General features: G+C 40.5%; 1 protein-coding gene across 1 annotated transcript; it reads right to left on the bottom strand.

Annotated features, from left to right (window-relative positions):
* Positions 1-16,816: 16,816 nt before the first annotated feature.
* LOC129772973 (uncharacterized) lies at positions 16,817-21,910 on the bottom strand. Its single transcript, XM_055776517.1, has one exon. It carries the CDS (start codon positions 21,908-21,910, stop codon positions 16,817-16,819), a length of 5,094 nt encoding a protein of 1,697 aa, XP_055632492.1.
* Between the last annotated feature and the right edge of the window lie 5,528 nt (positions 21,911-27,438).

The raw sequence follows: 27,438 nt of genomic DNA, 5'->3' as shown, positions 1-27,438 counted from the left end.
TCCCCTTCTGCTTTCTTCCGTTCTGTTTTCATATACCGCTCCCCTAACCAACTTAGTGACGAAACGGCCTCACCTAGTACCATAGACCCGTCTTGGTGGGAATGTGCCTACGACACCACTACACACAGTCGTCGGTGAAAGCTTACCCGCACTGTCACTGTTGGCACGATGACTCGGCGAAATCTCCAATGTCGGCGAAGCAGCGACAAAACAAAAACCAATGCTTGGCTTTCCGAGGATGAAAGCCTTTATCCACTTGCAGGCAGGGCACTTCACTCACTATCCAGATAGCGAAATGAACTCTTCAGCGGCAAAAAAACAACAATCACGCGGTAACCGATAACGGAACTTGGACGCGACTTTACTTCGGGCAATCGGCGAAGGGATTTTAACCTGTAATTGAACATTTGCGATGACAGTGGTACAGTGTCGACTTTCAATGTGGGGTCATAATTTGGATCTCTATGTTTACAAAAATGTCCAACTAAATAAGTCGCATTACATGTCCGTCCAATTAGCTAACTGTCGAACTAATTGTAAATTGCTGTACTTTCAATCTGGAAACAATTTAAGAATTGGTGAAAATTGAATAATCAGGAAAGTCCCCAACTATCAATAAGCTCAGAACAACTGCCAAATTCACATACTCATCAGATCCTGGCAAACAAATTATGAAAAAATCAATTTGTGTTTTATTATTATTTTGGATAATGTTTTAGAAAGCATTGAACTGTATTTCCTAAACTCTTTTTTGGAAGGTTTAATGGCCCTGAAAAGCGCCTTGTTTTATGGAATGGTTCCAATTTAGACAACTTAGTACTCGTGGTTTCGAAAAAAACCATTTCGAATGCCCTCGATGCCGCCTTGTTCTGGATTTGCCACCATAGCAGTTTGTATAAAGAACAAACTTTTGACGTAGGATTACGTCTTTCGGGAACATATTGGGGTACAAATTGAAAATCGAAAATCGAGCGCACCGTGAAAAATGTCCAATTTCAAATGCTTATTGCTCAGTCATTTTATGATGGATTGATGAGATTTTTGCGTCATTCAATTCCGGCACTCTATAACAATTTTTTACATTGACTAAAATAATATATGTCATGAAACTAACTATCGAACAATTGAAAAATCTCAACCCCCATCCTAACGGAAATACCCACTTCTGATAGTTCGAAATTGAACACATGCGGCGGGTCCCTAACAGAGACATCTAAACCAAGCTGCCTGGGGGAAATCGGCATCGCAGATACATGAAAGTAGGGGGAGCTTTTATTCTCACCGACATGTATTCCCTAACAGAGATTTCAAATCCAAGGTGTCTGGGGGAAATCAGCATGTAAATACCCTCGTGGTCGATAGTTTAACTAACGACGCGCACAAATGGATAGTGCTCATTGTAACTAGCGTGGGCATTGCTGATTGCATACGTGCTGGCGGATAAGTTTGGAGTGATGAACGAGTTTTTTTTTGTTATTTTCGTTCCAATAAGAATCTGTCGATAGGTAGATTGAAGAATGATGTTTCAATGAGCTGAATAGAACTTATGCTAGATGGAATATAAATAAAATTAAAATTTGGAACTTTTATGTTGGTTGCTTCGTGAAATTTCATATCAATGACCGATCATGTATTTTGAAACTTTTAGCAGAACTGTAAGCGTAAAATTGTATATGGTAGCTATTGTGTTAAAATGACTTGAAATATGAAACAATTTTTTTTCTCCCAACGAAAGTTCATGCGACAAGCAAAATTGGAAAAATGAAGGAGTATTCGAAAAAGTGATTCCACATATGCTCTATATATCGTATTGGGTGCTGTTCGCTCAATTGAAATTCGCCTTGAGGCATGTAGGATCGTGTTCCGTTGGGTTTAAAGCGAAAAGGAAATGGGTTGAATAAACACTCAGAAAAAAAAATTATAAATGAAATTACCTTTTCCATTTCAAATATATTTTCTCTATACTAAAGTAACACTTTTTTTCTGGTGATAAAATTTGTGTTCGATGATGATTGATGAGCTTTTTTTTCTTTATTTCATCCATACATTACACATCTCGTCCAGGAATACAGAGGGCGGCTTTGGTACGTGATACGCACTATCTAATGACTAATCATCATCCTTCTATCATTACCACTCGGTTATGGACACTGGTGGAGTGAACAGACATTTCCTAACAACCAGACAAAACGGACCCAAACCATCGAAGAGTGAATGATGAATGATGATGTGTGAATGATGAATGAATGTTTCAATGAGCTGAATAGAACTTATGCTAGATGGAATATAAATAAAATCGAAGAGTTTTACAATTTATCCAAAATCAGCATGCAGCAGATAGCCTAACGGAATCCTACGTCAACTATGCGGTCGTGTCTTGGATACAACCCTCCTGTGACTTTTTTCTTCTGCTACCTGATGCCGTTTTGCGATTGCGTTTGCCACTCGCCACTCGCTGCAACTGCCTGTTTTCTTGATGTCCATCGAACCGAATGTGTTCTGTTCCGAATGCGGGTTTTCTTTTCTTATCGTTCTTTGCCAGCTAACTCGATCACTTCGGCGGCCGAAACTAAACACGGTTCGAGCGGGATTTTGCCTTTCCCTTCACTTTTCCTCCTTTACCATGTCCAGACATGGCTGCTTGGGTTGGTTTGTTGATGTGTTGTGATGCGAACCGATGTGGTGTACGGTTTGAATGAGAATGATCGTTACGGTAATGGTAATGGTATTGTATTATAGAGACTTTAAACTTTTTCAGTTCATTCGTCTCTTGAGAAAGGCCCTTTGAAAACACTACTCTATTTTACTCCAGCGCTACCACCTCCGCCCTCTTGCCTTGAGAAAGGCACTCGATCCCTCGCCGTCCAGCCCGTCCAGCAACGATGTTGTCCAGTCGGTGTCCACACAAAGAATGATCGTTACGGCAGCGGAGCGGGGATTTTTAAGCTGACTGGCTGGCTCGAGAATTACGCATGTGTGAGACTGCGACCAATGTTTCGTTCATTTTTTTCTTTTTCTTTTCCAATCGTGCTTCATTCTATTTCGCTACTGCTCTGGTTGCCCGTTTTGGTCGGTACGATTTGAGGAGCACAAAATGGACCAATCAAAAATGGGCACATAGTGCATTTTGACAATGCTTGATATTTCACAATTATTCAATTATTTATCTCAAGAAAAATGAAATGTTATTCGTTATGATAGATGCGTAGATATATTTCCTATCAATTGATGCAAAAACCTTTGCGATCTATTGAGAAATGCTCGAGTTATAAACGTTCCAAATCTTGCATTTTATCCTACTTGTTCAGTGCCTAGATTTCCATTTCACCCCCTATATCTTCCGGTTAGACGTAGTCCTACGTCAAAAGATAAGCCTTTCTAAGAAGGCGATCGTGAAATATATACAAATTGTCATAGATGACAAGTGTCAACCATGTCAGAAAGAAAAAAACACTTAAAAAGGATAAGAAAAAATATTATCATGTATAACTACCGTTCTGCGCATAGTTGTTCCATGTTCCAAAATCAGAAACTGAGAAAAACGCAATCAAAGTTTTCTAGCGTATTTATCTACCAGAAGCTTTAATCCTCCTATATTTACGCACTGGTTTGTGAGACCACGAAATCAATAATTCGTTCATTTCTCAGAAAACATCACCACGACGACTTTGCGATTTTCTCTAGCTTCGTAATTCGTCGTTCGTCATCGTCTAGCGTATCGCTTGTGTTGGTACGAAGGGGACGTGTGTCAATTTTTCTACACTTTCGGTCTGCGACACCGACGCGTGTATAGGAGATACTTTTTTAGACAAGTGATTTTTTTCCTATTTCAGAATATTATTCAATGAAATTTATAAATTAATATCAGTGGCGTGGAATATTTGTTGGATACTAGCTGACCCGGTGAACTTCGTCCCGCCCAAAATTAATTTTTTGGTATGAATTCTTTCGAAAAGTAAACGTAATTTATCTATTACTGTTTTTTTTTTTTATAATTCGTTTATTTGTACAGGCTCAGTTACATAGGTTTAAAGAAGCCAAACTCTCAACTATACTTTTACTATTAACATGTTTTCTTAATTCTACGGTTAATGAAATAGGAAACCGATTACTCGCGGTTGACTCGAGTTTAGAAGGGTGACACATTTTATCTATTACTGTTAACCGACGTAGTTTATTACAATTACACTTGGGGTTGTTAATACCAGCACTGCATTTGTAATCCTTGCAAATCCTGGAGATCACGGCTTGACTCATGTTGCTAAACAATGTCACACTTTTCTTCGTTGAATTGTTGATGATTACGCAGAAACAAAAAAAAAAATATTGGAAACAAAAGAACAATTTAATTTTTGTTCAAACCCCTCTGAAGTCAGAAAACACCTTTCTCACATGAAAAAAATATTTTTTTCCAGAATCTCTCAGGAGGTGATAGACGATAGACGATCATGCTCAAAGTTGCTTAATTAGGTAAGATCTGTACACCCACAAAGTTACATTAAGTTCTGAGGGGGGCATGCCAATCCCATAGACGAGTTGGCGCGAAATCTGTCAGCTAGTGTTAGTATTCAGCGTATTGGAACCTATGCAGCAGACGGGATTATATCATATATAAAAAATATAATATTACACTCATAGAGATACTCATCTTCAATATTGTGATAATTAAATCGGTACGATCCTGCCAGACAGATATAGTCGGAACACCATGAAACCCATAAACTTAATTACTCCAAAGACAAACATCAATACTGGCAGATGAAACATAGCTGTAATTCTCAGAAACACATGTCCTACAGACTCCAGTCATGTCCCCAGTATGTAAACACGCCACTTTTACTGCTCTCCGGTGACTCGTCACATTTTACATTATCCGTGACTTATGGGTGATTTTGTTCGTTTTTTTTTTCATCACTTTACCAACCGAGATGAAAGCGAACCAGGTGTGGTTGAAAGGGACCGCCATCTGTCTCTCGCTGAGTGCGAAATTCAAAATTTAAGATGAGAAATATGGAAGCCAGAGCCAAAGCTATCGACAGCTATCTTAGCCCAAACTGTTGCTAGTACATACTCATTTCCGACGAGGACTTCCATCTTCCCTGGCACTATGATAAATGCACATTAACACCTCGCGATACTTGGCTCATAAATATGAAAAGGATTGAAATTTATGGGGAGCAGAAGGTGAGAAGCACTATGCGATATCGAGGAAGCTTTTGAAAAATTGGCAATAGTTCATCGTTATACGTCATACCTTTTTTTGGTATTGGACCTGTTTTACCGAGCGAATAGAGCACTCAGGGAAGCTGACATTGGCAGAGTCAATGATGGCCAGCATCGGATATTTACTAAAATGAAGAAGGCACGAGGCACGATAAAAATGCAAACGTTTCATCAGCAGAAACAGGCTCGCTCGTTGAGGAGCCAATCACCTGAACGAGGAGAATCTGCTTGATCCTCGAGCCTCGAGTCCCTGCTTTGTTTGTGTTTATTGGATGGAAAGCAACGCACCACACATGGGTTGGGAAGTTGAACATTTCAAGGGCTATTAGGAAGGGATAAGTATGATGACGTGATCCGATGTAATCCGGATGAGATTACGATAGTTTCACCGAGATAACGCTGAACAAGCAATCATTATCGAGGGGGAGGGAAGGTTGAGTGATGGAAAGTGATTTCAGGAATGCCAAAAGAGCGAGAGATGATGTTTGCTTAGGATGGCTAAAATATTTCGTGTGATTAAAAGCATAAAGATAGAATGTTTCTCCTGCACCCTATTTGCTAGTCAAAGCACTTCTACAGTAGTTTTTTGGAGATGCTATTTTATATGAGGAATGAAGATTGATGATTACTGTCACAACATCTTGACTATTTTCATTACTATTCCAATTCCATATTATGGTCTGCAAAACATCAAATGTGTGAATATAAATGCGAAGCCTCACATAACTGGCATTGAATCAACAACAGTAGAAACCCTACTAATATCGATATGAGGCAAATTCCACACCAGCGTGAACAAATCTAATCAGTCCCAATCAAACAACTTTAATGGTTTCTGTCTGCAGCATTCATGAAAGTTCCGCATTCTTTTATGTTCTCTGTAACCCTTGCTGTGAACAATGAAAACTGAAATTGCGTATATTCTCATGTACAAAAATCATCTCCCAGATTGTCTCCCAGCAATGTTCAAATCCTTTTCTACATTCATTACCCTTACAATTGGGTGATATCTGATTTGAATTGATGATGACAGAGGATATCCTCATACTCGCAAGGCGCATTTAATAGTAAAGCACAACTGTGTAATGCTCCATTCCGTTGCGGGTTTCGTCCAGACGACTTGCCGTCGAAATATGTTTGACATTGTCCGGGTTTTACGTGTTATCATTAAGTGCCAACATCTCATACAATTTGATTAGCTCGTAGCGTTTCGAATGCAACAAGGTTTAGATAAGAAAATCATCATTGATTTACGACATCACACGAAAAGATTTTTTTGACGTAGGACTACGTCTTTCATTTCTATACCGGGGTGTAAAATCAAAGTTTCGAAAACGAAAGCGTTACGCCGGAGACCGAGATTTTGAGCGTTAATAGCTCTTAAACAACTGAACGAAATGATATGATAAACACTTCATTCGAAAGATAAAATGTCTACGCGTCATATACTTGTTACTTTTGACGTAGGACTACGTCTTTCATTTCTATACCGGGGTGTAAAATCAAAGTTTCGAAAACGAAAGCGTTACGCCGGAGACCGAGATTTTGAGTGTTAATAGCTCCTAAACAACTGAACGAAATGGTATGATAAACACTTCATTCGAAAGATAAAATGTCTACGCGTTATATACTTGTTACTTTTTGATCCAAAAACTTGTTTCAATAGTCTTAAAATTGCTTTCAAAACAGGCTATTGAAATCACCAATCGGTATATAAGCGAGCGGCGCTCGGAAATCCACTCAGTTCTAATTGAACAGCGATTGGAGCATGTTGTCGCTGTTGCGGTGAAGCTCTTTATTTATCATGAAAGCGCGGATGAACGGTGTCACCAAGAGCATGTTTGTGCACCCTAGGCCAGAAGGGAATCTATCAGGAAGAGAGTGATGCCACAAACGGTTCCCTGGGAAGACATCGCTACACACACATACACGCGCGGCTATTAACAGGTGGTTATCGAGTTGGCATTAACCACTGGTGGGCTTCCAGAATCGAGGAAAATGTGGAAATATCTAATCGTTACTGAAAATAATCTGCCAGTTCCTCTGAGAATTTAAAATTACGTTCATGTGAAAGAGTTTGTTTTAATGTTTTCTATCCATGTAACACTGTGACCAAATACATTTGGTTTTGTGATTTTTCAATCAATCGCAATTAGCAGGATAGCTTCTGAAGATTATTCTTCCCCATCAGTAGGATATTTACGTATCCAATATTGGATGCATAAAACCTTGTGCCTGCAACGTAACGCTCTCGTTTTCGAAGTTCTCCAAATATTCTTTCATTCAGAATGAATTCAGATTCAACTTCAAACAAATGATCTCTAAATCAACGATAGTCCTACGTCACCCTTGCGGTTATACCATAGATATAACCCACTTCCTGTTTTTCATCCAAAAACTTATTTCAATAGTCTTAAAATTGCTTTCAAAACAGGCTATAGAAATCACCAATCGGTATATAAGCGAGCGCCGCTCGTAAACCCACTCAGTTATGATTGAACAGCGACTGGAGCATGTTGTCGCTGTTGTGGTGAAGCTAATTTCGTTTATCATGAAAGCGCTGATGAACGGTGTCACCAACAGCCTGTTTGTGCACCTAAGGCCAGAAGGGAATCCATCAGGAGAAGAGTGATGGCACACACACACATACACGCGCGGAATTCTCGTTGCTATCATCGTTGCTGAAAAATAATCTGCCAGTTCCCCTGGGAATTGAAAAATACATTCATGCGAAATAGTTTATTTTAATGTTTTCTATCCATATAACACTGCAACCAAATACATTTGGTTTTGTTATTTTTCAATCAATCGCAATTAACAGGAAAGCTTCTGAATATTTTTTTCCTTATCAGTGGAAATTTTCATATCCAATATTGGATGCATAACATGAAAAACGGAAAATGTTTTACATCGCGAAAATCAAGTCATTTTCGAGCGATTATTTGCTTTCTACTCATATAATGCTGCGACCAAATACATTTCGTTTTGGATTTTTTCAATCAAGTGCGATCAACGTAAGACCACGTCTTTCGGCAATTTATTAGAGGTGCAATGAATCTTTAGGAATTCCCGCTCTACGCGCACTGGCAAACAATGTTTACTCAACAATTTCTCAAGTGAGAAATGTGTGTTGTGAGAAAGGATTAGCGAACGCGAAAACGACAAACGGGAGAAAGATATGTTTGGAGGTTGAAGGAAATTGGCAGAAAACTTCTTCATTCTATCATTCAAATAATGTGATTCATACCACATCGTTTTGCCAGAAAGAGTTTATTAATGCTCAAAGGAGGAATCGAGTCCTCCGAGGGTTTACATTCGATACTTTTATGTTTTATAAAATGATACTTCCCTTGCTTTCGTTCATTTCTTACTCTACTCTCGCACCGTGAGGACTCGAGCTCGTTAGTCTTTCGCAGACAGCTCGTTAGTCTTTCGGTGGTAAGGCACACGAAAGCAGCTTGGATAAGCGCACCAGCCGCAGGATAGGTGAAGAAGCCACATCACTATCGACCGGGAACTTTGCGTGAAATTCATCGCTATCGGAAGTCGACCGAATTGCTGATCCGCAAGCTACCTTTGCAGCATTTGGTTCGTGAAATTGCTCATGACTTCAAAACCGACTTGCGCTTCCAAAGTTCCGCGGTTATGACGCTGCAGGAGGCTTATTCGAAGATACAAATTTGTGTGCTATCCACGTAAAACGCGTCACATCATGCCCAAGGACATTCAGCTGGCCCGTCGAATCCAAGGAGAAGGTGCTATATTAGCTTAGCATATAATCAACAGCCCTTTTCAGGGCTCCAAATTTGATGGATTAGAGTTCAGAAAAGTTTTTTGCAGGCCAAACTGAAACGAGAATTTTCGTTTGGATGCCATACAGCATCGAGAAAATTCCGGAAAGATCTAATCGTTGCTGAAAAATAATCTGCCAGTTCCCTGGGAATTGAAAAATACATTCATGCGAAAGAGTTTATTTTAATTTTTTCTAACCATATAACACAGCGACCAAATACATTTGATTTCGAAATTTTTCAATCAAGTGTAATTAACTGGAAAGCTTCTGAAGATTATTCTTCCCCATCAGTAGGATGATGATGATGACGTTGGATTAAAGAGGCTTTAAACTTTTCAGTTCATTCGCCTCTAGAGGATCAGTAGGATATTTTCGTATCCGCGCGCAACGGAAAATGTTTCGTATCGCGAAAATTATATTATTTTCAATCGATTATTGCTCAGTCGCCGAAAATTACGTAACGCGATAAGGGGTTGTTGCGTTACTTTCTGTTTATTAGAGATAGGAAATTGTGTTACGTAAGGGGGGGGGAGGGGGTTCAAGATCCGGATTTTTAGCGTTACGTAATTTGTGCACGACGCCTGAGCACATCGACAAGACAACATCGTTACTGAACGAGCTGAACGGCGAGGGATCGAGGGATTCATTACACGGCCTGACCTGACCTGAAATGCAATCAGTTTGTTTTAACTGTGAGGGAGCGCAGAAAAGCCGATGCTGATACTCTCGTGACCAAGAGAGTATCAGCATCGAAATACGGTTCCTCGGGAAGACATCGAAGCAGCCGCCACACACACACACACACATACACGCGCGCAACTCTTTTCGTTTGCTGGTTATCGAGAAGAAACCTGGAAAGAAATGATGAAAAATAATCTGCCAGTTCCCCTTGGAATTGAAAATTACATTCAAGCAAGTTTATTTAAATGTTTTCTATCCATATAATACTGCGACCATTTGGTTTTGTGATTTGTCAATCAAGTGCAGTTAGCAGGAAAGCTTCTGAAGATTATTCTTCAGAACAAGGTATTTTGTATCCAATATTGGATGCATAAAACCTTGAGCCTCCAACGTAACGCTCTCGTTTTTGAAGTCACCCAAATATTTATTTATTCATTCATTCAGGATGGATTTAGATTCAACTTCAAACAAATGATCTCTAAATCAACGATAGTCCTACGTCACCCTTGCGGTTATACCATAGATATAACCCACTTCCTGTTTTTTAAATATTTAAAATACAATATAGGGGAAAAAGGGGGGAATTTGGAACACCTAAGCAAATCGCCTAATATTTCCAAACCAATACGGTCTAAATAAAAAATGTCACATTGTATAGTAAGCTACACTTGTTTTCTCTCAATCAATAATGTTTAATCAATATATCAAGCTTCATACTACCAAATATATCATAAAATAAAAGAGATGATTTTTGGACATTAAAATTTTATGCGGGGTGATTTGGTCCAGTGTGTGTTTCATCGAAAAAACATACTTATGTTTATGTAAAGTATTTTGGGATAATATCACAATCAGTAACAGTGTTTTGGGGTCGATACCAGGTGTCTTGGCCAGATTCCAGACCAGAAAAATTAGATTGACACCATCTCGAATTCTGCATGAATCGTTTCACTGTTGTTCGAGCGTTTTCAAACACTTTCGTTGTTGGTCATAGAAAATCCGTTCTTGATGGCCTGAGTTGCTCTTTCAAGCTTCTCGTTCTTCCAACGTTATCTGCCCATCCTCTTTTTGTAATTCCGTAACATCTGGAATCAATTAGATCGAAGAAAAGCCTCAAACCTGTAGGACCAATTCACCCCACAGAAACGTGTCCATTTCACCCCACACAACATGCAAAAATTAAAATACAATTAATTTCATTTATTGTTATCAAACTTACAGTTTCGCTGCATCAAATTGTTCCTCTTCTGTAGGCGAACAGAATTTTACTGCACAATACATCAAAAGTTTGTTTAATCAGCGGGAAAAACCTTAAAACCACGATCGGAAAACTCACATTTTTGACAATCAAAGTGCTTGTTGTGCTCATGCTACCGTTTCCTTCCACCTGTCGAATTTTACCAAAGTTTTTTTTACGTTAGTTACATACGGTTCAATAATAAAAGAAAATGACATTAAAAAATCCAAGTTGAACCGTACTTTTTGAGATAAAGGGGTGGTCTAAATCACCCCGTATGTCCAACTCACCCCGTGTTACTCTAGATGTGTTTTTGACGTAGGATTCCGTCTTTCGGGAACATATTGGGGTACAAATAAAAAATCCAAAATCGAGCACATCGTGAAAATTGTCCAATTTCAAACGCTTATTACTCAGTCATTTCATGATGGATTGATGAAATTTTTGCGTCAATCGATTTCGGCACTCCATCACAATTTTTTATATTGAAGAAACAATATATGTCATGAAACTAACTATCAAACAATTGAAAAATCTTAACCCCTATCCTAACGGCAATATCTACTTCTGATTGGTTGAAATTGACGACACATGCGGCGGGTCCCTAACAGGGACATCAAAACCAAGCTACCTGGGGGAAGTCGGCATTGCAAATAAATGAAAGTAGGGAGAGCTTTTATTCATACCGAAATGTATTCCCTGACAGATACATCTAAACCAAGCTACCTGAGGGAAATAGGCATTGCAAATATATGCAAGTCGGGGGCATTTTTATATTGTAAGTGAGGTGAGTGATACGATTAATTCTTGCAAATAAAATTTAAATTTGGAATGTTAATGTTGGTTGCTTCGTGAAATTTCATATCAATGACCGATTGTGTATTGTGAAAAACTTAGCACAAGTGTAAGTGTAAAGTTATATATGATAGCAGTTGTGTTAAAAATGACTTGATATATGAAACGATTTATTTCAATTTTCATCAATAAAAATCAAGGTGTGTTCCCGCTCGAGAATGGGTCCTTTGATTCAAGCTCTCTGTTTTGTTGTGTTCATTTTCACCCAAGGAAAGTTTATACGGCGAGAAAAATTGGAAAAGGGAAGAAATATTAGAAAAAGTGATTTCCCATATGCACTACATATAGTATTAGGAGTTGTTAGTCCAATTAAAATTCGCATTTGGGATGAATAAACACCCAGAAAGTAAAAGTTATAAAAGAAAATTTCCTTTCCCATTTCAATTATGTTCACCCTATATTAAAGTAACATGTTTTTACTGATGAGAAAAATTGATAATTGTGTCCGGTATTAGTAATTATGTTATATTACATTGGTAAGTTTTTAATAACATAGGAGACATCTCGTCTAGGATTTCACCATATCTCGTTCCACTTCGGTATCTTTTATCTGATACGCACCATCCAACGACTGTTTACCATCCTTCTGTCATCATCACTCGGTAAACACTGGTGGAGTGAACAAACAATATCCAACAACCAAACAAAACGGCCCTTTACAGGGTCAAAGAGTTTAACGATGTAATTCTTCAAATATATCCAAAATCAATACATAGCCTAACGAAGTCCTGTGACTTTTTCCACCCGAATTGTGAGTCGCATTAAATCCGTGTTGAAAGAATGATGTTTCTCCATAAAAACATAGCACTATAAAAATGAAAAAATATATAGTCCCTGTTGTGTCTCAGCGGTTCGTGGGCTGAATTAAACCAATTGTTGTTCCATCCTAACTTTACACAAATCCATTTCATTTTCGTTCCAGGTAATCTCCAGGATAGTAGATAGTTAGATAGTAGATAGTTAAGCGGTTCAAGTAAGTATTCAGTTTGATTTTTCAGGTAAGTATCCAGTTGAATATTCCAGGTAAGTCCACGTAAGTGCAATGATAACTTTTATTTCAAATTTTCCAGTGTTTAATTTCTCACATCATCGATTTATTCAAATGTCCATCAATAGGAACAATTATTTTTGCGCGAGATTCAATTACTTTTCACAAAAGGATCTATATAATTACTGAAAGGTTCTCTATCTTTTGACTCGTGTTTATCCCTTTTTCCCTCTCTATCCATCTATATATTTATCTATTAAACACGGAGTGTCTTTTTCTGGGGATACTCAAGTGTATAACACTTAATGGTTCAAACTAGAGATGGGCAAACCGTTCACGAACGGTACGAAAGATCTAGTTAGCCGAAAAGAGTGAACGAACGGTCGTTCTTTTTCAAATAACGGTAGCTCTCCACACGAACTGATTGCGAGTGAACGGTTCGTGAACGAACTGATTCCGAAAAAACGGTTTGCGAGTGAACTGTTTGTGAACGAACGAGTGCAGCTGAACTGATTTGCGCTGGACGGAATGGATAAATATAACGAGAACGCTTGTAAGGAAAATAAAACGATATTGTCATTTATGAGCAAAATGCCTGTAACGCAGGGTTTATTTTGTTAGTGCATACTCAATTGTGGGTTAAAAATTAAATTAAATTTTCGTAGTTTTAAAAGCAAAACTATATATTTTCAATTTCATGTATTCTTTCAATTCTGCGTAACATTCAGATATTTCCTGATTACCAGAAAAAAATCTGGGGGAAGCTGACGCGATTCATGGATTAGGTAATCATAAAATCTTATAGTGTTGTCGTATATATGTTGAGAAAAAAGTTTTGACGTAGGACTACGTCTTTCATTTCCGCGGTGTAAAATCAAAGTTTCGAAAACGAAAGCGTTACGCCGGAGACCGAGATTTTGAGTGTTAATAGCTCCTAAACAACTGAACGAAATGGTATGATAAACACTTCATTCGAAAGATAAAATGTCTACGCGTTCTATACTTGTTACTTTCTGATCCAAAAACTTGTTTCAATAGTCTTAAATTTGCTTTCAAAATAGGCTATTGAAATCACCAATCGGTATATAAGCGAGCGCCGCTCGGAAATCCACTCAGTTCTAATTGAACAGCGATTGGAGCATGTTGTCGCTGTTGTGGTGAAGCTCTTCATTTATCATGAAAGCGCGGATGAACGGTGTCACCAAGAGCCTGTTTGTGCACCTTAGGCCAGAAGGGAATCCATCAGGAGGAGAGTGATGCTACAAACGGTTCCCCGGGAAGATCTCGAAGCAGCCGCTACACACACACACATACACGCACGGAATTCTTTCCGTTTGGATCGAGAAAGATCCGGAAAATAATCTGCCAGTTCCTCTAGGAATTTAAAAACACATTCATGTGAAAGAGTTTATTTGAATGTTTTCTATCCATGTAACACTGTGACCAAATATGTTTCAATCAAGTGCTATTAACAGATGGTTATCGAGTTAGCATTAACCACTGGTGGGCTTCCAGTATCGAGGAAAATGTGGAAATATCTAATCGTTAATTAGATATTTCCACATTTCCAGTTCCTCTGGAAATTTAAAATTACATTCATATGAAAGAGTTTATTTTAATGTTTTCTATCCATGTAACACTGTGACCAAATACATTAGGTTTTATGATTTTTCAATCAATCGCAATCAACAGGATAGCTTCTGAAGATTATTCTTCCCCATCAGTAGGATATTTCCGTATCCAATATTGGATGCATAAAACCTTGTGCCTCCAACGTAACGCTCTCGTTTTCGAAGTTCTCCAAATATTCATTCATTCAGAATGAATTCAGATTCAACTTCATACAAATGATCTCTAAATCAACGATAGTCCTACGTCACCCTTGCGGTTATACCATAGATATAACCCACTTCCTGTTTTTTTTGTTGCTTTCAATTCATTGTTTGGCCTATTGCGTGTACGTGTTATCGTGATTGTTTGTGTGATTGATTGTTCGCTGCTGATTTTTTCCCCTGAATGAACATTATGAAATATGATCTTACATGGAACCTGTGTGTTGTCCAAAAAGAGGATATGAGAATTGCACATATTTTGTGCGCATCAAATTATTACATAATCTTTTGTCGACCGATAAACATATTTTCACATACAGTTTGCGACTTTCAAAGAAGAAGCAGCTTATCTTTCCCCACTAAATTTTAAAAATATAAATCCCATACGTACACTATCCAATCCAACGATATCCATTAATAGCTGTCTATTGATGTTGGGTTCCAGCTAACATTCTATGTTTACGCTGAACGGAAGAGCGAAAGAACGGCTCAAAAGAACTGATTCACTTAGATGAACGGTTGATGAGTGAAACGTTCATCAAAGTGAACTGTTTTAGAAGAATGCATTACTCGATTTCGATTTATGATAGGTCGGTAGAATATAAATAACATTTTGAGATATCAGACCAAGTACCTATCCCATGCTGGAACCAAGAAATTATCATTATTGAATTATTTAACTATCAGATTGATGCATCCGATCTTTCATAAAGACAAACACCCTGTAAAAATTTTATAATTCATCAATTTGATTCCGAATGTAAAATACCCACATCAGTTCAGGATGCGTTACATCAAAAGTAACCAGTTGGTGCTACTATGTGTTTTTACTGTTTAAGCTACTGATCAGTAGATGTCACTATTCTCGCTATTCAATTCTGCCATCTCTCAAAATCTATAAATACACTGAGAGGTATAATTAGTAAATATAACCAGTACTTTTGATTGATACTACCTGTGTCATGCGGAGTCAATAAAATTTATTTTTCAAATGCATTTTGCTTGAAAAATAAATTTCTTGCACCTTATTTCCGCATATTTTCAGATGTTTCTCTGGTAAAAGAAGCAAACGTGTTCGTGACTCGGGCTTTGTTTATTTACCTTTTTGATCGAACCAGTGTTGAAATTAATGTTGTAATTCGTAATATAATTCTATCATTCAGAATAATAAAAACTAACTGTCGGTAGATCATCAAAGCAGCGGACGGGCCGTTGTCCGTTCGAGCGAAACGTTTCGAAAAATCCCTTGCAGGGGGTAGCAGATTATAGCAGGTAAGTCTTCCCACTATTTTTCACTTTTCTTTCAGGTCCAATGTTCTAATTATTTCAGGTAAGTATTCGCACTAATTTAACTTCGTTTTATTTAGTCTAACTTAACACTTAACAATTCAATATAACTTCGATATCAGTTGCACAAATTATTTTTCCCACTGAGGTTAACTTGTTCACGAGGTGTCTTCGGCCGGAAAGAGGTTGACAGCATGCGTCGTTGAGTAAAAAAAGAGTTGACGGCAGGCGTCGTTGAACAGGAAAGAGTTGACGGCAGGCGTCGTTGAACAGGAAAGAGAAAGAGCTAAGCACGACGTCCTCCTTTTATACCCGTCGTGACGTCATTCGTTCGATATGCGGAAATGATTAAACGTCAACCAAACGCGAGACAAACGCATAATAATAACAAACGCATGTCTGACGAACGAGGGGTTTTCGTTGTTGTAGTTCCTCCATCCACAGATAGTTGGCGCTCCTTCGTGTTGTCACGAACATACCGGCCCCTTCAGAATCGTCCATTCTGACAGTTAAACGATAAATGAACATTGTTGATGATGGTTCCTTCGATGATGATGAGAGCGGCTGTCACTCGATAGACGTCAGGCGATGTTGTTTTGATTGCGAGCGACGACGATGACCAGTAACTTGTCCCTCATTAATCAGGGCGTTGTATTTATTTTATTATGAGTGAATCTGCTGGAATCGTGACGTGGATTTCTTCAGTAAAGCGGATGTTGTTGTTTTTAGTATTCGGTGTTGTTGTTATTCGGTGGTGTTTCCTCTTGTGTTGTTTGGCAGCAAACAAATCTTCGACACAGGACGAATGTAGCGACCTTCCGGCGTCTGAACGGTGACCACACGGATGATGTTGTCGGCGCCAGGATGTACTTCGATGATTCTTGCTGTTGGCCATACCATCGGAGGACAATTTTCATCCTTTAGAAGAACGAGCTGACCCTTGCTGATTGTGACTGGAGGACGGCACCACTTTGTTCTCGCTTGAAGTGTCGACAAATATTCGGAGTGCCACCTTTTCCAGATGTTCTGCAGTAGTTTCTGGGTTTGCTGCGGTTTAGAGGAATTTCAGACACATCCGAATCTGGCACGGCCTTTAGAGCGGACCCAACAAGGAAGTGGCCCGGTGTTAGCGGTTCCATGTCGGACGGATCGTCGCTGATGGGAACGATGGGACGAGAGTTAAGGCAGCATTCAATTTGCGCGAGTAGCGTGAGCATCTCGTCAAAAGCCAAGCGATGAGTTCCCAGAGCGCGAGTGAAGTGTTTTTGTGCGGATCGAATAGCGGCCTCCCACAGGCCACCGAAATGCGATGCTTTAGGCGGATTGAAATGCCAAACAATTCCGTTGCTGGCACACTCTTGGGCGACTGCTTGACGATGTTGCTGGTTTCGCACAAGTCGTTGTATTTCGTTGTCCGCTCCGAGGAAGTTACGGCCGTTGTCGCTGTAAATCTCCGCGCACAGACCTCGACGAGAAACGAAGCGACGTAGAGCCTGAATAAATTTTGCTGTGCTGAGGTCGGTGACGAGCTCTATGTGCACAGCGCGTGTGGAAAAGCACACAAATACAGCGATGTACGCTTTGCTTGGGGCTGCTCGACGGTAGGGTGGTTGAAGCGTTATTGGACCCCAGTAGTCCACTCCCGTAGTGGAGAAAGGTCGGTTGGCGGTTACTCGTGCGGCTGGTAGTTCGCCCATGAATTGTTCCACAAGCTTCGGGCGGGCTTTGAAGCAGATGATACACTGGTGGACGACTACTTTTGCTAGACTTCTGGCCCCTGTGATCCAGTACCGCAGGCGTAAAATTGTAAGCAGAAGTTGTGGAGCAGCGTGCAGTTGTTTCAAGTGTAAACTGCGAACCAGAAGAGCCGAGAGAGGATGCGAGCCAGGTAGCAAAATCTGATGCTTACTGTCGTAAGGCTGTGAGGCGTGAGCGAGACGCCCACCAATCCTGATTAGCCGTTCCGGAGACATGAATGGAGCGAACCACCGAAGACGAGACTTAGGTCTAACGGGTTGTGACTGCTGAAGCCTTTTCCACTCGTCGGGAAACTCTTGCTGCTGAACGAGTCTGATCAAAGCAGCTTCCGCGTTTCGTATTTCGTCCCTACTGAGGGGATTAATTTCCGAAGTTTGGTTGTTGGTGTTGATTGTCAGCTTGTAGTTGTGAACGCGATTCAGCAGAAAACGATGACAGTAGGCCACAACTCGTACCAAGCGTGTGTAGCTGGAGAATTTTTCCACGATTTCATCTATGAAGCTAGGTTCGGTGACCACACGCGAAGCGACTGCTGTGGTTTTTATTACTTCCTGTATCTCTTCCGAGTTGGAGACGTTGTTTGTGCGTCGAGCAGGCCAAGCTGCTTCATCGAGTCGCAGCCATCGTGGCCCATTCCACCAGATGTCGTTTTCGAGTAGACTCTCTGCAGAACAGCCGCGAGAGAGACAGTCAGCAGGATTGTCCAGTCCGGTTACGTGGTTCCAGTTGCAGTGTTCGGTTGATAGTTGGATTTTGGACACACGATTCGCAACGAAGGTGGTCCACGTTGACGGTGTACTTTGGAGCCAGCAAAGCACGGTTGTTGAGTCCACCCAAAAGTAAGCTTCGGCGGGTAGTTGGAGGGATGACGTCACCTTTTGGTACAGTTGGGCGGAGAGAAGAGCTCCGCAGAGCTCTAGTCGAGGTATGGATTGTTGCTTGAGTGGAGCTACTTTTGATTTAGAGGTTAGTAGCGCCACTTTGATCGCGCCTGTAGAGTCAATAGACCTGACGTAACAGCAAGCGCCGTACGCTTGTTTGCTTGCATCGGAGAAAAAGTGGAGTTGAGTGAGCGTTGGGTTCGAGCATAAAATGTAGCGTTCGATTCGAAGCTCATTCAAGCGAGGAAGTTCGGAGAGGTACAATCCCCAGCGTGAGACGAACATCGACGGCAGTTGGTCGTCCCAGCCCCACGATTTGCCTTCGTCGGTCAGAAGCGTCCACAGTGTCTGCATAAAGACCTTGGCAAATGTTACCACTGGACCCACCAGGCCGAGTGGGTCAAACAAACGAGCGATTTGCGACAGAGCGATGCGTTTAGTGAGTGGAGTGGAATCGGTGAGAATCTGAATACGGTACAGTAGAATATCGTTGGCTGGTTCCCAGTGCAATCCTAACGTTTTGATGCATTGGCCGTCGTCGAGTTCTACGGTGGGTTTCAGGGCAAGGTTGTCTTCAGCTACTCCTTCCAAAACAGCTTGTTCGTTGGAGGCCCACTTGCGGAGTTGGAATCCTCCTCTCGACAGGAGCGCTTCAAGTTGTTCTCGGAGTTCGATGGCTTCCTCTATGCTGTTGGCTCCCGAGAACAGGTCGTCGACATAAAAGTCCTTTCGTAGAACCTCTGCTGCCTTGGGAAAGTTGTTTTGTTCGTCGTCTGCAAGCTGCTGAAGAACTCTCGTCGCTAGAAAGGGAGCGCTCGCGGTGCCGTAGGTAACCGTTTGTAGTTCGAAGGTGTCTAGAGGTGCGTCCGGTGTAGAACGCCAGACGATGCGCTGTAACGGCGTGTCTCGTGGGTCCACCAGGATCTGGCGGAACATTTGCTTAATGTCAGCAATTAGCATTACCTTGTTTCGCCTCGAGCGCATGATGATGCTTCGGAGGTCCTCCTGCACGATCGGACCGACCAGGAGGGCGTCATTCAGAGATGGGCCGTTGGAAGTCTTAGCCGATGCGTCAAATACGACCCGAAGTTTCGTGGTCGTACTCTCTTCCCGAATGACTGCGTGGTGCGGGAGATGATAGCAGTTTTCAGGCGGTGTCTGGTACTCCGTGACGCGTCGCATGTGTCCAAGTGACTGGTACTCGTTCATGAAGTCAGTGTATTGATCAGCGATATCGTGTTGGCGATTCAGACGACTCTCGAGCATCCGAAACCGACGAATAGCGTTGGAACGATTATCACCAAGCTGCTCGAGTACGTTGCTTTGTAGTGGTAGGCGAACGATGTACCTGCCGTCCAGGTTGCGAGCTACAGTTTGGCGAAAGTGGTTCTCGCATGCTGTTTCTTCCAACGAATAGCACGATGAGGGGTTGCCTTCCTCGATGGTCCAAAATCGCTCCATCTGATGCTGTAGTTCAGTGACCGTTGTGACGTTGGCTACGTTGGAAACGATCGGAGTGGTTGGGGTTCCGTTCGAGATTTTCCCGGACAACACCCAACCAAGTACGGAGTTGACGAGGAATGGCGACGAGTCTCCGAGTTGGATTCGACCATCCACCGTGAAGAGGTCAAAAAAGATTTCCGCGCCCAGAATCAAGTCGATCGGATGAGAGCGGTAGAAAGTCGGATCGGCCAACTGAATTCCAGGAGGGATCTTCCATGCAGAGGGATCTATGGATGACGATGGGAGATCGATTGTGACCTTCGGAAGTACCACTAATTCCACGGTGGCGGAGTATTCACTCGTTCTGGAACGTATGGTGGACACGATTTTGTAGCGCGCGTAGGTTGATGACTGCCCAATCCCCGAGATTGGCAGCGAGATCTTTTGACGTGGTGCCTTGATCGACTGCGAGAACGACTCCGTTACGAAACAGTATTCGCTCCCAGAATCCAGAAGAGCCCGAGCGAGATGAGCTGCCCCGTTGGCATCGACCAAGGTTACAATAGCAGTAGCGAGTAGGACGTTCTTGTGACGACTCTCAGATGGAGCGCAGTTAGGCGTATAGTTGAGAGATGCGCTGATACAAGATTTTGGTGTTTGATGTTCAGCCGCTGGAGTGGGGACCGATCTCGCGTGTTCGGATTCTGTAGCCCTGGAGTGCACAGCGACTACGCTTTCCCCCGAGCAGAGTTGAGTGTGATGACGTCCTCTGCATCTTCGACAAGAGCTGGAAGATGGACAGTCCCGCACCGGATGACCCTTTCGAAGGCAGTTCCTGCAAAGCTGCAGGCGACGAACGTGTTTCTCCTTTCCCTCCAGATCCAGCTTCGAAAAGGCAGGGCAAAGGTAGACCGGATGATGATCGAGGCAGACGGCGCAGTTTCGACCGCTGTTGGTTGACTGCTGAAAAGCGTTGTTACTGACTACTGGCCGTTGAGTAGGCCTTTTTGACGTAGCAGGGGGTGGAATTTCTGGAGCCTTCATATTGATAGTTTGTAATACTGTCACTCGCCTCTTGATGAAGGTGGTCAGTTCCTGGAACGACACGTTGTCCAGCGCAGACGAATGCTCCTCCCAGTCTCTCCTCGTGGTCGGGTCTAGTCGAATGCTAAGCATGCGGATCAGGATTATATCCCAATACTCCGTGCGTTCACCGAGCTGTTTCAGGATTTTCACGTTCGATTCAAATTTCTCGACCATCGAGTGCAATTCCGTCGCAGATTCCCGCTTCAACGAAGGGAAGTCGAATAAAGCATCTACGTAGGTGCGCTTGAGTCGGGCAGTGTTCTGATAGTGATTTATCAGAAGTTCCCATGCAATAGGGTAGTTCTCGGCGCTGATCGGAACGGTCTGAACGAGTTTCAGTGCATCGCCAGCGAGTGAAGAGCGCAGGTAGTAGAACTTTTGTATGCTCGAGAGATCGGCCGAGGAATGAACCAGTGACACAAAAAGGTCGTGGAAATTGAGCCACGTGTCAATATTTCCACTAAACGTAGGCAGTCTGACGTCTGGCAGGCGGATATGCGACGACTGTGCAGGAAGGTGGTGAGAATGACTAGCCAGAGACGCGATCGACGTAGTAGGCTGCTTGTTCATGGCCAAAAGAAACCCCTTTGCTTTGTAGAAAAGCGACTCGAACGCCATCCGCTCCTTCAAGAGTTCATCCAGAGCATCATCGTCCTGCATTTCTAGATCGCTTTGGACGCTGTCCAGGTCGGTCCACAGCTTCTGAAGGTGTTCAAGACGAACCGGAACTTCGAGGTAGTCCCTATCCTCCTGATACTCGTCGACAAAGATTTTGATCTGGATGAGTGATGACTTCAAGCTCTTGTAGCGCGATTTGAGTCCTTTGATGCGGCGTTCGGCGGACATGATGGCAGAGTATGGAGCTGATCTGCAAAACGCAAGACCGCGTAGCTCTCACGGGAAAAATTAACGTTATTGGAAATGCAATTACCTTGTGAAAGGCAATAATGTGCCTTGTATGAATAATTCAATAACAGGAACAATGGTCGCTACCCGCAGCGAGCTCGTGGATGTTCTAGAACGTTCCAAATGGATCGAACAATGGCGGATCGTAGATTGTAGCACGTGGGTACCAGATGAGCGGAGTTTCGACGCTTATCCGGTTCGAAGGACCTGATGTCGGTAGATCATCAAAGCAGCGGACGGGCCGTTGTCCGTTCGAGCGAAACGTTTCGAAAAATCCCTTGCAGGGGGTAGCAGATTATAGCAGGTAAGTCTTCCCACTATTTTTCACTTTTCTTTCAGGTCCAATGTTCTAATTATTTTAGGTAAGTATTCGCACTAATTTAACTTCGTTTTATTTAGTCTAACTTAACACTTAACAATTCAATATAACTTCGATATCAGTTGCACAAATTATTTTTCCCACTGAGGTTAACTTGTTCACGAGGTGTCTTCGGCCGGAAAGAGGTTGACAGCATGCGTCGTTGAGTAAAAAAAGAGTTGACGGCAGGCGTCGTTGAACAGGAAAGAGTTGACGGCAGGCGTCGTTGAACAGGAAAGAGAAAGAGCTAAGCACGACGTCCTCCTTTTATACCCGTCGTGACGTCATTCGTTCGATATGCGGAAATGATTAAACGTCAACCAAACGCGAGACAAACGCATAATAATAACAAACGCATGTCTGACGAACGAGGGGTTTTCGTTGTTGTAGTTCCTCCATCCACAGATAGTTGGCGCTCCTTCGTGTTGTCACGAACACTAACATTTGGCAAGAAGTAAAAATTATACAATCCACAATATACAATCCACTTCAAGGAGTGTTGTTACGGTATAAAAAAATTGGAAAATTGGAAGAAAAATGATTTTATATATGACCAGAGTGCGTTTCTGAAATTGAGCTTCTAATGAAAATCGACTATTCAGTAATGAATATGTGTTCTATGTGATAGAAACATCTTTTTTCCACGTGTTTGACAAAATTATGAACTGAAATTGTGTTTCGAAGTGATTTAAAATTTATCGATTTATTAAAATTAAACATTTTCTGCCCGTTTCTGCTCGAAAAGTACGGAACCGGTTGAGCTCAAACTATGATACAATATACAAAACCACCAAATACATCTAGGATTGTTGTAACAACATAAAAAAACGAAAAATTCTACTCAACCATGCAACCACAATGTGCCACAGCAAAGCGTGGCAGGGTACGGCTAGTACTTTTATAAATATTATCACCGATACATTCTAAATTAAATAAAAACTGTTCCATATTCAAGACTTTTAAAACATTCCGCCAAACCTGAGTATGAGAGTGCTTCATATAGTTTTACTAATATCATTTTTCTTCATTGAAATACATATTCTGAAAATAACTCACCTAAACTGTGAACGACCGAGCTATTTCCTATGATCCTATGACTTTTATAGATAGGGGTTATGCTTAAACGTTCATAGCCCACAACTATGAAAATTAAACGATTCCATTATGATTGAGTTTTCATGCTATTACGCATACGGCTTTTTTCATAAAATATGATTTTATATAGATTTTGTTCTATCTCGAGAACAGTTGGTCTTAGGATAATAATGTTTGTATAGTTTTTCGAATAAAATATTTTTTTTGTATTTTTTTTCCAAAAGTTGCCATTTTTCGAGGTATTGGAATTTAGTCGATTTCTAGGAATTAATACACTGAGAGGTATAATTAGTAAATATAACCAGTACTTCTGATAGATACTACCTGTGTCATGCGGAGTCAATAAAATTTATTTTTCAAGTGCATTTTGCTTGAAAAATAAATTTCTTGCACCTTTTTTCCGCATATTTTCAGATGTTTCTCTGGTAAAAGGAGCAAACGTGTTCGTGACTCGGGCTTTGTTTATTTACCTTTTTGATCGAACCAGAGTTGAAATTAATGTTGTAATTCGTATTTTTAGTCGTTTTAATAAAAGAAAAAAGTCCAAATAATATAATTCTATCGTTCAGAATAATAAAAACTAACATTTGGCAAGAAGTAAAAATTATACAATCCACTCCAAGGAGTGTTGTCCATATTCAAGACTTTTAAAACATTCCGCCAAACCTGAGTATGAGAGTGCTTCATATAGTTTTACTAATATCATTTTTCTTCATTGAAATACATATTCTGAAAATAACTCACCTAAACTGTGAGTTGCGTAAAATGATCCATGCACGGCTAGTCGTCAAACTTCAATCAATTGACCCAGTATTTTAATATTTATTTTTCTGAAAATTTCGCACAGAATGCAATTGTAAAACATTTAATTGGATGGATTTAAGTTCCTTGGAAAAAACTTTTCGTTTTTTAAGGATTTTTATTAATTTTTTGCCAAAAATATATGATAAGCTTGTTTGTTTCTATCAACAAAATGAAGCTCTTTCCCGCAAAATTTTCTCATCTTTCAAATGAATGCAATTAAATCGTTCTAAGTAGCGTAGTTTTCAATTTGGGTCAATTTAAGGCAAAAAAATAGGTCGCAAAAAATGTTCAATAATTCTTTCATAATTGAGATTTGAGATTGATTTCATAGTTAGGAATGGATGAATCGTAAGTTGTCTGATGTCACTTTTCCCCGCGAGCACTTTGAAAGTCATCTAAACACTCAAAGCAGAATGTTCGATAAGGACCCTTAGAAAATTGTCCGAACTATGGCAGAAATGGTTTCGTATCGCGCTACCAACGCTACCAAAGGTGAATCGAAAATACAGAGTGAATATGAATCGGCATTTGCATTGATCGATCATATACCGGAGGGGACAAAGAACTGCACTCAACAAAAAAAAAATAGGGGAGCGGAATGAGACAATTAATCAGATTATTTGCATTATTACTGGCGAAGATGTTCATGGATTTCCAGATGGAATAAGCACTCTTCTGAAATAAAGCTATGAACGTAAATTAACTTTCTTGTATCAAATATGTAGGGCCTGATCACGAACGTCACTTCACGGTGAAAACGAAATGAATTGTATGCAAATTGTATTTTATGTGATATCAACACATTTTTTGCAAATGTTTAAAAAACGGGTACTAAAATTGTAGTAAAGTCAAGATTAATCTTACACTCGACAAAAGAAATAAAGAGAGCAAAATGTGACATCGAAAGTTTTGAGTGATTTTTGAAACGTTGTAACTCTATCATAAAATAATGCTTTCGTCAAAGCAACAACTGGATCTTGTATAAAATATTTTCAAGTTTGCGATGAGCAGATTTGACTATCGATTTGCTGTGCGTTCATTATTTCATGAAAGATTCTCAATTCTAAATTAAAGGAGAAATTTTCATTCGATAGAGAATACCTCTGTAGTAAATATTTTTACTGAAACTTTCTATGAATCAAATGGAAGCGAAATAATCAGGTTGATTGAATTTTTATTGGGAATGCATTTTCAAAATCTATAGAAGCTTTGAAAGTCAACCAAAAACGTTTTATCTTTTCTTGAATTTATTTAATTGATCAAAAAAAGGCGAGTGGGTAATGTCGTTGACATAACCGGAGAGACGTGGGACCTTCTCATTCCCTTCCTCCACTTTTCATTCGACGGAAATATCTCGATGCTAATGATGATGGGCACCAAAGCCGCCGCCGGCAAGTAAATGCAAGCGGACTGGCTGTGGAGTTGTTAATGATACTAAAAATTTGAACCACAGAACGGTCAATGTATACATCTATTTCTCTCAATGCAACTTATTCTATTTCTAGTTCCCAGGCACATTGATTTTGAAGTCCGTGTTAGGGAAACACAGTTCGGTGGAAACAAACCCCCTACTTGCACGTATATTTGCAAAGCGGATTCTCACAGGTACATTGATTTTGAAGTCTGTGTTGGGGAAACGGTAAGGCGGGCCAATCAAAACTTGGCAGTTAGGGCGTTTAGATAACGCTTGACATTTTACAGTTATTCAACTGTTTATCTCATGGAAATAACATTTTATCTATTGTGATAGACGAGTAAATATTTTTCTTATCAATTGATGTAAACATCTTTCCGCTCTATTAAGAAATGTTCGAGTTATAAGCATTCGGAATCTTTCATTTTTTCCTGCTTGTTCTGTGTTTAGGTTTTCATTTCACCCCCATATACTCCGGTTAGACGTAGTTCCACTGTGCACATAAAATTATTCTGTTCGTTTTTGTGCGCTACAAAAACTCGAAAAGTTCGCCACTGATGGATTATGACACAATATACAATCTACTTCAAAGATTGTTGCTGCTAGTGCCAACGTCTCAAAAAGCTTCAAGATTTCCAGATAGAATAAGCACACTTCTGAAACAAAGCTGTGAACGGTAATTAACCTTCTAGTATTGAATATTGAATATTGTGAGTATATTGAATGCCAAATCCTTTCAATCCTTGATTTGATCCCGTTTTCATTTATGGTTCTCTTAAGGTGCAACATCAGCATCTATCCTGTCCCATCTTTTGTTGATTTGCAGTTACTTCCCGTCTTCCTGGTTGTTCTTCCCATCCTTTGTTGCCCTTTATTCCTGATTCCTGTTTCGTGTTCTCCTGGTAAATTTCCTCCGGATCCTGTCCCGCCTTTGTCGGATCCAAAGGGCCTCCACCCTTTATTCTGGGTCTGTCCGTGAGGAATCATCAATTCTTTGGACGATTGCCCGAATGGTCGAGAGCTCGCGATGACTTCAAATTAAGTAGCGAAGCACATGAAGGAAATGAATGCCTGTACGAAGTAGTGGTCACCGCGAAGCTTAAAGCGAGCTCCGATGATGACTTCTTGAACATCAGTAGTGAGCACCGTGAAGAAAAGAAGAAGGGGAAGCGGCTAGAGTCCCTTTTTGGTTAGTTGATTCCACAAGAAAACAAGCTATGAAACCGAAGTGACGAAGAAATCTCAACGAGAACCGAAAAACGAACAGTCGAGTTTGACCTTCGGAACCAAGAATGGGAAAAATCAACTCGGATTGTAAATAAAATTAGTATTAGATTAGTAGTTTAGTGTTTCCTAGTTCCCTATCACTTAGTTTCTAGTATTAGTCTTAAATATAGTTAGGTTAGCTTGTTCATGTAAACAGTTTTATTCACTGACGATTTTTTTCCTTTGCTCATTTTTTCAATTATAATGGATTTCGTTCTTCGTAGTTGTTATTGTTTTGGTTTCGAAGAAATCCATAGTCTACTGATTTGTGTTCATGTATTTCGTGTAGTCGTCTTAGTTCCTAAAATAAACATAGAAATTAGTAATTAGTTATAATTTTATATTATATTTTATATTTCATATTCATCGTTGTGATTCCTCCGTCCGGTTTTGTAAATGGTCCTCCAGCTCGTATCCTATCCAGTTCCTTCCCTTGTGATTATCCCGTTTTCTTACTTGTTTCCTTCCAGAACGAAATGGTATGATAAACACTTCATTCGGAGATAAAATGTCTATTTAGTCAAATATTGT

The sequence above is a fragment of the Toxorhynchites rutilus genome, chromosome 3 (genome assembly GCF_029784135.1).
Source record: "Toxorhynchites rutilus septentrionalis strain SRP chromosome 3, ASM2978413v1, whole genome shotgun sequence".
Classification (NCBI taxonomy): domain Eukaryota; kingdom Metazoa; phylum Arthropoda; class Insecta; order Diptera; family Culicidae; genus Toxorhynchites; species Toxorhynchites rutilus.
The sequence above is the reverse complement of the archived record's forward strand: the minus strand, read 5'-3'. Positions and strand labels throughout refer to the sequence as shown.

Excerpts from the sequence above, each read along its gene's own strand:
- LOC129772973 (XM_055776517.1), bottom strand. The coding sequence starts at position 21,910 with ATGTCCGCCGAACGCCGCATCAAAGGACTCAAATCGCGCTACAAGAGC.